At 40.0% G+C, this 11,048-nt stretch overlaps 1 protein-coding gene across 1 annotated transcript in view; it reads left to right on the forward strand.

Moving 5' to 3' along the window:
- The window catches only part of EGLN1 (egl-9 family hypoxia inducible factor 1), a 34,145-nt gene that overhangs the window by 19,767 nt on the left and 3,330 nt on the right, over positions 1-11,048 (forward strand). Inside the window, exons 2-4 of the mRNA XM_082757626.1 lie at positions 6,181-6,300; positions 7,994-8,130; positions 9,656-9,723. Of these exons, the coding sequence (XP_082613752.1) occupies positions 6,181-6,300; positions 7,994-8,130; positions 9,656-9,723 (325 nt within the window). The remainder of the gene's footprint in view (positions 1-6,180; positions 6,301-7,993; positions 8,131-9,655; positions 9,724-11,048) is intronic.

The raw sequence follows: 11,048 nt of genomic DNA on the forward strand, positions 1-11,048 counted from the left end.
GGTGAAGTGGATATTTTTGAGTTAACCTGAGGAGAAACTGAGAAGTCTGCGGCTGAAGAGACACACTGCTAACCGGACAAAGCTTTCTCTGAGCTGAGAAATCATATGATTCCTCATGTGTCTTTGTAATATGACTAGAAAGCGAGAAAGAAGTGAAGTGGTAAAATCATTTAGCTGCTGTGCCAAAGTTACTTACAAGCATGCTTCTGTCAGAGCAGTTAGAAAGCTTGCAGTGGGCGTTGCACCGAAAGAGGCCTGGGGAAGGGTGAGACAGGTCAGCTTGCCATTACTTTCTGGACTGCCTGGAAGTTCATGGAAAATACAAACCTCCCACATAGCTGTGTGCCTGACTCTATTTATAGAGCAAGAAGCTATTTCAGCTCTTGTTTTCCCTCTCTCCCCACCTATCTGAGTTTGTTTTTCAACTTTGTTCTCCGTTCGGTTTGCCTTCGGTGTGCCAGCTGGAGGGCTGGCAGCTTTTCCAAGCCTGCTTTCCTGATAAAACTGCTGCCGCCGCCGCCTTCTGCAGCCACCCGAGAGCCATCCCTGTGGCCTGGGGTGACCCCTGCTTCTCATCCTTACCCTCAGCTGGTTTTTCCTAGAAGAGCAGCTTGCTCTGCGCTTGCCAGAGTAGGATCCAGATAGCTGGTGGTTTAGGCAGTGAGGGCCTCAGAGCTGCTGCAGTGGGCGAGTCTCCTATTTTTGTTAGTTCCTAACTCAAACTTAGAGATTCCCATTCTCACTTGTGGATACGTGAACCACCATTATTTAATTTTTAAGCCCATAACAAGTAAGGTTGCTTTCTTCTTTCAGGTTCTTCGGCTGACAGTGATTGAAAGGTGTAGATCTTTACTGAGGGAATCTTTGCCAATGTTGGTATTTCTCTCTGGCTTTTCTAGTTTCGCAGTTCTGACTTCTGTAAACGCCTGGTGCCCCGGCCTTGCTTGCCAGGAGTACTTGCTATACATGGAGTATATCAGCATAAAGTCTTACTCGGATGAAAGTCAGTATTGAAATACTCGGATTAGCTGTGACCCAAAGAGTTTATTTTACCACTTTTGACTTCCTCTGTTTTGGGCAGAACTGGTAGGAGTTTCTCTCCAGTTGATATTGTCTTTGTTGAAAGCTTCCGTCTCTGATTGTGAAGAACCTGCAGTAGAAGACACATGAATGCAAGCCAATTTGTACCACATTAGCATGCTAAAACAGTAATCTTGACTGTGCTCACACCAGGTAGTACCAATGCAGTCTTTTTTCTTTCAGTCAGTTGTTATTTTGTACACCTTGTGAAAAATCTCAGACTGACGAGTGCTCAAACTGAAACGTCTTTCTTTGGGACTGCTGTTTGTCCAGGATGAACACGTACTTGAACTAGAGATGCATTAGATCGACCACAAAGAGACAAGTCAGATGTTTTATTCTTTACTTTGGTTCTTCATTCCAGTGGTGGTTTTTTTTTTTGTTTTTTTTTTTTTTTCTTCGAATAATCTGTCAAATTACCCACGCCAAGGATTTCCAGTGAAGTCTTTGTGAGAGCGTCTGATAAATTTTGCTAGGAAGTCATCGGTCTTACATTTAGACATCTTGTTTTGCTCACTGGGATTTGCAGTTCCTCCAGCAAACAGCAAAAGTGACATCTCCTTGACTGATGCAGCTTTCTTTAATCTGAGCTAAACAATAAAGTTATTTTATATTAATAAATTAATGTGACATAACACACATCCTCTCTCCATTTTATTGTGGGTTATTTTGTTGTTGTTGTTGTTTGTTTGTTTTCCTGGAAGAATTTTATGTCGTCATGTAAATGGTATTTTCCTCCCTTTCCTAAGAATTTGATACTGTTCCTTAATAGAAGGAAGGAATAGCAAGTATCTAAACTTGTCAGTGTCCAGCTGTGAGAGGGGTGGGAGAGGAGAGAGAAAAAGCTTCATTTTGTTTACCTGCAGCTCTTCCTTCTTTATTTTATGGGTTAGGCTCTCATTCTTCTCTGTGAAGGTGGTTGAGACTGCTTCCCCTTGAACTCAGCTTCACATTTCTTTCATTTTTTCATCACAGCTCTGCTGAATTGATGTGCTGTGCCTGCCAGGTCAGGTGTCTTAGCTGATGCCTCTTCATGTAGTGAACAAAAACTGTATGGAGTGTGGGTTATTCCCTCTGTTACCTTCATTTAATCCCTAATTACAATAAGGGTTGACACAGTAAGGATGAAGATGCTTTGCAAAAAAAAAAAATCTGTGGTTTCAATTAATTCTGCTAGTAACAGCAACTTAGTGTTGCTTGTTTGGGGTAAAAACCTAAAGTTAATTTTCCAGAGCTGAACAGTTGGAAGCAGAACGTGTGTGTGAATGAGCGATCAGCAGCTGCTTAAGTGTGTGATTAATTTCGTTTGACAGACCCGAGTTGTGCTGATTGCAGAGCAGCTAGGGCGCTTTCATACTTTTTCAATTACTCATGAATTCCAGAGGGTATCTTAGGACAGCGCTCATGTGCTAGGCATGAGTGCTCGGGCAGAGGGAATGCTGCTGCTGGATTAAAGAAGGTTAACACTGGAAGTGTTTTGCAGAGGGTGAACAAATCCAGTGTGTGACTTAAACACATTCTGTGCAGAAGTTAGGATTGCTGAACGATTAAAAGCTGCAACGCCTGAGAAGCACAAAAGGGGAGACCTTGTCAATTATAAAACTGGAAGTAATGTCTTATGTTAAATTTGCTAATTATTTTTATGAGAGAACGGATGAGACAGGTAGCTTTGTTTCGGAGAGCTAACAACTCTATTGCTCGTAGTCTGAAATGTTAAGGAATTTTGGACATTCTGGTCTCAGATGCCTGTTTCTTTTGGCTGCCATTAATAAAGTCTTTTTTAAAAAAGGCCACAAAACCAAAATTTTCTCCCTGCCCGACATACATATTTGCACGCTTATGTGTATTGTAAAATGGTTTTAAAAAAATATGTCATTATTTACATGGGTAACTTTTCTGTGCTTTCCCACAGAGCAGAATCGTGACTAATCTTGCAGTCCGTGACAGTTTGACACAAGCTCAGTTTGCATCATTCCCCAAAGCAGTGTGTTTCTCATGTCCTGCAAATTGTTAAGCTTGTAGCTTCTCTTATCACAGTTCAACTGGGGAAAGGCAGTTGCCGCGCTAGCTGGAGAACGCCGTGTATATTGTGCTGCACTGCCTGATGTGCAAATGTGTTTGCTTTCCAGTTTCTGGCTAAAGGCTGAGTCATTGTTACTGTTATAACAAACACATATAGTTAACTTATCGCGGCAACACTGCTTCTCCGCTCTTGCAGTTAACGATAGCAGAAGTTTCAGGCTCCAAAGTCAAAAACAAATGGTCTTTTTTTTTTTTTTTTTTTTTTTCCTTCCAGTGACTGTATTTTAGACTCAAATGGCACGAAACGTTTCTAACACCGACCTTTGTGGCTGATCTTGATGTTAAGCTGACAGCAGCTGACATTGCCCCCAAACTTTCTGACAAGAGCTGCTAGTCCTCTGCCTTCAGCAGGTTTGAGGTTAAAGGATCCTCTTTTGCTTTCCTGGGCAGAGCTCAGCTTTGGGGGATGCAGGTGGGGACTTCCCTTAAGTGAAGAAAACAGTGCCTTGCTTGGAAAGGAGATGAGAAAAACAGAATGCAAATTTATGCTCAACTAGCTGCAAAATTAACTTTCTTGAGAAACAGAAGGCAGGCAATTGTGCCCTTTGGAAAAAATATGGTGTTGAGTAGGGTGACCTGGGAACAGTGCTTCCTGAACTTGTAACTGTAGGGTCTTTTAACGCACGGACAGATATTGATGTCGCTTACATGCCTGGAGATGTTTTCATATCTGAGTCTAACTCGTGATGTCAGTGAAAGTTGAAGTTGCTGTGGCTGCTTGGCCTCAATCTTTTCCTTGTTCTGAAGGAGGTTAAGCAGCAGCTTCACATGGGTGCTGAGGAGCAGTGAATGTCAGGGTTTTGTTTTCATGATACTTCACAGCAGAACTTTTAAATTTACGTTTTCACGTTATTAGGAATGCTGGTACAGGCTTGGATCCAGCAAAGCTCAGGATCTGTGTTCTGCACTGCATTCGTGCCATGGGAGCCCGGCACAAGCTCTGCGGTACATGGGCCTTTCTTCAAGAGGTTTGGCTTACAGTGGAAACCAAATATCTTCCTCTTCCAGGCCAGCTTCGCTTTTGTTTTCTTCCCTTTTTCTCCCTAAGAAAGGAAATTACAGAACCCTTATTACATTATTTGGTATCTTTAACTCGCTGTTTTGATTTTTGTGGGTTTATCTTCCTGCAAAACTGATAAGTAGTAGATTTGCCAAATATTAGGTCACATTATTTGATCTATGTAATATGTTTACATAATGGGAGACCTGTAATGATGACTGCGCTATGATTACAGTAAAGGGGCTTGGAAGCTGAAATGCCTAATCTCAAAATTACAAGTATATTTCGATTTTATGCTTTTGAGTAATTTTTGTGCAAGGCCCAATCAGGGTAGTTATTTCCATTTCATGTGAATAGTTTGGCCTATTTTTTTTACTGTTATTTATAGCCACTATGCTGTTCTTTAGAAAAAACAGGTTCTCATAGATCCTAGAAGGATTTAGTAAAAAAAATTGCTTCTTGCCTTACTAGAGTATATCTGGAAATAAAAGATTATAGAGGTTTACTGCTATAGCAAAATACATTCTACTTCCGTATCATATACAGATATTTTCCTGATTAAAACACAAGTACTTTAAACTATTTCTCAGCTTGCTCAAAGAAGTTTCTTGCAAGTATTAGAAACTGTGGAAAGCTTCACTTATTATAATTTTTAAAAGGGGGAAAAAAAAGTAAAATTATCAGTATAAAGAAGCAAAAAATGCACTGAAACATTTTATTTGAGATTATTTTAATCTGGTGTGTTATATTTTCACAGTTAACATTCTAATGGGAAAATTATTTTTGATATTTTATGTAAGAGTGGTGTGGCTGAATTTTGAACATCTGGGGGTCTGACTTTAAATTCTAAGTTAACCAGGCCAAATTTGTACTGTAATGATTGTGCTAAAACTTACTTTTGGCAGCAGACATTCGTTGAGGTTTGTAGTGTATTGGATTGTTGGTAGAAACCCAATTTTTTTTTTTTTTTTTTTTTTTTGCGTTTCTCTGAAATTCATGTTATGACTTTTTGCAGAAGTTGCATTGTCTCTGTAGACATTTGGGTATTGTGGCAGTGAAATAACATGAATAATAATACATGAAATAACTTGGCTTGGAAAAGTTTGTTCTGATCTCTTTCAAAAGCCTGAAATGATTACTTTTTCCAGGAAATTTATAAAGATGTGCAGATGTGCTGTTCACAACTGGCCATGCTCGTGAAGTGGCAGCTAATCACGCGAATCAGACCATGAGTGAGCAAGATGGCCAGTTTGTTGCACACGCACATCTGCGTGTCTGAGTCCTAACGAACTAAACCAGGGTCTTTTAATTGGCTTGGATAACTGCGGCATAGGAAGCTAAATATGCTACTGTACTGAAAATGGTTTGATGTTCTAAGGTTATTGGATATTACTGTTCAGTGTCTATTTTCAGTTTCTCACTTGACTGTAAAATATGTTTTTGTTGTACATGTAGACTTGTTCCAACAAAGGTTCAAAGACCTCCTATGTACAGGACAAAAGGCAAGCCAAAGATCGCACTTGGAGTGATTGAGTAAGAAGGGCTAATTGTGTTGTCTAACAAGTCTCCTACAATAAAGTTTGGCACCAGTTTTTGAGGAGGAACTCTACACTGGAAATGAAGAAAAAAAAAAAAAAAGGATAGCTGTGAACTTGAGTCTGGAGAACTAGTACCTCTACCACAAGAAGTGTGTGCTACTAAATTATAAACAAGACGTTTTTCTTCTCCTATATCTCAGTCAAGGGAGGGAAGTCTGAGCAGCATGGAGGCAGCCTCACCTTCAGTACCTTAACAGTGTTCCTCACAATGTGTTTCACGCCTTTGTTGTAGACATCTGCTCATGTTCAAAAGCTATTCTTAACTACAAAGAGAACTTCATTAGAAATAGCGGTAAAATATTTTTAATCTAAATTTTGTGTTGCTTATGTATGGATTATGTAGGAGCCAATGCAGATAAATTATAGACTTTTCCACCAACACAGGAAAAGTAATTATCACTTTTGCTTCCTTGACTCTAGGCTATGGTGGCTTGTTATCCAGGCAATGGAACAGGATATGTGCGCCATGTTGATAACCCAAACGGAGATGGAAGATGTGTTACATGTATATATTATCTTAATAAAGACTGGGATGCCAAGGTATGCAACTTCTTTCTATACTTTTTTACATCTACTTGCTAATGCATCTTTGCTGTAGGTTATTGTTCACGTCCTTCCCAACATCTGTGCTTAGTTCTGCTCGTACATTATGGTATTTGTGGATGTCCTTTGCCTTGTTGATTGAGCAGATATTGAGGCACTCTATAGATGAGGCATTTTTTTTCAAGGTATCAGTATAATCCAAATCAGCATAAGTCTTAATATTATTATGGGTGCGAGGTGTAGAATAGATGAGCATTTATAACAGTTAAGAGTGGCCTAAGAATTTACTGCCATCGGTTTAAAACTCTCCATAGATGTGATGACTAACTTTTTAATAAGGATTATCCTTGCAATCCAGTGGTTTAGATAGATTTGAAGAAGGGATATAATTAACTGGGTGTGTTGATAGCATGAGAGTGTAATGCACAGATACCTTTGTTTATTCTGTGACTCCCGTGCAGTCAGCTGTACAGAAGTTTATTCTCATTGTATATGGAGAAAAAAAGATAAAACAAGTGATACTTCTGTCATAATACTTAAGAAACAGAAAGTGGAAGAGCACTTGAGCAGTCAGTTTTTGTGTGAATCAGGGGCACCAAATATAGGTAAGTTGCAGCTAGGAGGTTTTCTTTTTTTTCCTTATGGGTACAATCGATTTCTTACAAGAGTTGGATGAGACGAGACCACGTCCATGCTCACGCAAAACTTGCTGATCAGAAAGCTAAGTGAGAAATGGGTGCACTTGAATCTTTCTGACTGCTCTTTGAAATGTTAAATTTCATCCTTCAATTAGGAAATAAATTATTAACCTTCTTTGCTATGACAGCATCTTGACGTGTACTTCCCCTGTACACTTCACAAGTGTACTGGCTGGACAGAACAGCTTAACATGCATGGATTACAATTTCTCTCCTGGAACAATTGGATGCATTTCAAACTCTAGAATTAAAACAGACTGCATTTTCCCAATAACTTTAAAAATTTACTAGCTGGGTATTTAATTTATGATCAAAGGTATGTGATTTCCTGCAAAACCTCGTTTTCATTTAACGACATCAGTACCGTCAGTAAGAAGAAGTTAATGCGACTTAAAAACAACCTGATCTCATGATACTTTCTAGGTGTGTATAGGTAGCTCCAACTGTTTTTCAAAGCCTGTAAGTGATCTAAATTGGAGTAATACAGGTCTCAGCTTTAAATTGTAGTTCCTTAGTCTTTCCTCATCTTAGTTATAGAAATACGACGTGAAACTATTGCTTCTGCTGCTGTTAAATGAATTGATCCCATTAATGGGAACAGGTGATACTCGGATGTGAAATACATTTCTGTACTGTATGGCCATATTTTTAGCCACCTCCATCATATCATTCAGTTTTGTTCGTTTATTTTTTGCAAGTAGGTGATACAACTAAAATCCAACCAATCTAAAACCATGCCTTTTATTTAAACATGAATGGAGGTTTAATATTTGCAAACATTTTGAAATTACTTGCTGAAAAATATGTAAAACTTGCTACATGAAGTGCATTTACAGAAGAGCCACAGAATCATTATTTCTGTAGCATGTATAAAGATAAAGGCTTTTAGTTCAGCTCAATGCATCTGAAGTATTTTTAAATATGATATTCAGTACTTTGAAAATACTATTTCATTATATTTAACGCACTGGTTTTAAATACTTAACTTGTAGGTAAGTGGAGGCATCCTCCGGATATTTCCAGAAGGTAAAGCCCAATTTGCAGATATTGAACCCAAATTTGATAGACTGCTATTCTTCTGGTCTGATCGCCGCAACCCTCATGAAGTACAGCCAGCATTTGCTACAAGGTAGGACTCACGGACTCAGATACATTGCATGATGCTTCTTTTATCAAAAGGTGAGGGATTCCTAACAAGAAATGAATTAAACTGTGAATTATGAACCTGATCCTAGGTCTTTCCATCCCAAATTCCAGTTACACTATGGCAAAGGGTTTGGTTTGGTTTTGTTTTCCTGATGGTTGGATAGGCTTCAGCTGTGCTGCTGAGTTGGTACCAATGTCTGATCGCTTATTTTGGAGAGAATATTCTCTCAGCCAGGATGGGTAGGGTGAGGTACATGAATCCTCAGAAATTCCTGAGAGTGTACTTCACAGAGCTGGAAGGCACCATTCACAGCCTTAAGCAGGCCCCAACCACAGCCAAAAGGTATTGATTGCGTTGTTGCTGTGTAATGGCTTTATACTGTGGTCCCTTCCCATTGTCGTTAGCACAGTTCTGTGTTTTGTAAAGATTGACCAGGTGCTTCAGTTTTATGCTTGTTTTCATTGGGAGGAAGGGAGTTGTTAGCCAATAGTTAGGTTCACTCTCCCTTTTCTTTGCTCTACAGGTGACTTAGTTTGGGAACTGGGAGAGGGCTGCGGGGTGGTAATGACCATTGATAAACAAAACTCTTTCTTTGGAGTATTGCAAGAATTCGTTCCAGTCTGAGTCACAGATGGAACCTGAAACCTCTTTTGTCCCTGTTTTGGGGAGAGGATGATGCTAAATGTGAATGCATTCACTGCCTGACATTTTAAGTAATGCTACCAGATAGTGTTAATAGGTAAATCATTGGAGTCGTTAATCCAAACTTCCTGTTGCACATGTTGCAACACGTTTTGATGCTCAGAGCACTGAACATTAACTGGGGCTGTTAGATAACACAAGTACCTTTGCAAGAAGTAATTTGAAACTGCAGTCAGCACTCAGAGCCTTTTCCCAAGGCTGCCCCACTCTCCCTTCCCCCTTGCATGCTCTGGGCAGAGTCAGAGGGTGAAATGCCATTTACTAAAGCTCCTTAAAGTCTTTTCTCAATAGCTGGCATTTCATATTTAAATCCTCTGTGGACCATGGAAAACCAGAGGAGCTGTGTAAGATGGGGGTAGTTAATTTTCCCTTATGGCAAATGTCCAGAAAAGCTTTGTGTGACTCACTGATGGACTTGACAAAGTAAAGTAAAAGCTGAGGTAAAGCAAAAGTTGCGTAAAGTCGAAGAGATGAGGTCATAAGGCAGAGACTGTATTACAGTTCCTGAGCAAGAACCATAATGACAACTCACTGGGGAGAGAAACAAACAAACAAACAAACAAACAAACAAAAAAACACTGTATACTTAAAGCATCAGTGTCACCTTTTCAATGACTGGTCAGACAATGCCTACGAGTAGGAAAAAAAATAAAAATTGCTTGCTTTATGAAAGCTTTCATCTGTTGTATCTGTTGAACTGCAGAAATCTTGTCTCATTTAGTCTGAATTGTATGTCAAGTGCTTCACAGTAGTATGTCTGCTTTCCTTCCTAGTTCAGGAGTTCTTTTTTCATCCCCTTCCTTAGGTACGCAATAACAGTGTGGTATTTTGATGCAGATGAAAGAGCACGAGCTAAAGTAAAATATCTAACAGGTAATCTCTCATTAATATCTCCTCTTCTTTTTTCTTTTTTTTTTTCTTTTTTTCCTGGAATAATAGCACTCCAACCTCATCTCCCTTATGCAAAAAAAGCAGGAGGAAAAAGCAAGACTTAACTCATATAGGCTTTACAGGGGAGGTGATCCAGTGGTTAAGCTGCTAGCCCGTGACTTGGGAAATCCAGGTCAACTCCTTGTTCTGCACACACTTCCTGTGGGACCTGAGGCTGCTCAGGCTTTTCTTACGGGGGATACAGCTTCTCCTTACTCGTGTCTCTCTAGTAGGTGTGGAACACAACAAATACACCAGAGATTGTGAGGCACTGCAGAACTGACAGCCATGTAAATACTTGTGGTAGGATACAGTGATCTGACAAGTGAGTGCAACTGAACTTGACTAGAATCTCTGCACTGGAAAAACAAAAGCCTGAAATTAAAGTCTGGAATCAAAGAATGGAGTGACTTCCTCTATTTCCAATTCCACATATCTAGCATCTGTTTTCCTTTTCTGGCTTCTCCCTCAAGAGGAAGTTGATCTAATTTTCCTGTTCAAATTAGCATTATAAGTAGAAATGGTCTGGGACTTCTGTCATACTTGTAAATGCATCATGATTTTGCATTTGCTGCGATAGTTTAAAAATAAACCACAATCAGGTGTACTGCAGGTGCACATGCACACATGGCCAGTTTCTCGACAGTTTCATCAAATGTTCTGAAAATGATGATTTTGGACACTTTAGGCCAGTCGCTTCCAAATCGGATTCCTGTTCATGGCTTTTCGGTGCCTGAAGCACTTTGTTAGCGAGTCCCTGGCCCCTAGGCCTGCATGTGTTTGGGGTGGCAGTGGCACTTTGCAGGCCATGGGGAATGCCGGGTGACGCCTACCTGGCCCCACAGGAAGTGTGTCGGCGTTTGTAAGTCAGGCTTCGCGTCACCCGCGTGTGACCCTGCAGCTTTTTGAGCCAGCTGGAGCACGGCTGGAGCTGTTTTGGTCGTCTCCACGTAGCTTCAGCTGCTACTGTTGGAGAAATACAGAGAAATGGCTCGGGTGAGCTGGTATCTGCTGCTCCCCTCCCTCTCTAGTGTCCCCCTGCACTGCAGGCACTTCAGGAAGGAAGGAAGAAATAGAAGTTTTGGTACTGGTTTGCTCTGTAACTGATACCTGTTATCATATTTTTGTGGTTCCAGTATCATTGGCAATTAAAATTGTGTTCTTTACTCTGTGTCCGTAGCAAGAGTTGTACAAGAATCTTTTTATTTTCTACTGATAGGAAAGGATAAAGTTATAAAATAAAAAATTGAAAGCTATTCATTTTCTGG

Source organism: Aythya marila (genome assembly GCF_965140915.1).
Source record: "Aythya marila genome assembly, chromosome: 3".
Classification (NCBI taxonomy): Eukaryota; Metazoa; Chordata; class Aves; order Anseriformes; family Anatidae; genus Aythya; species Aythya marila.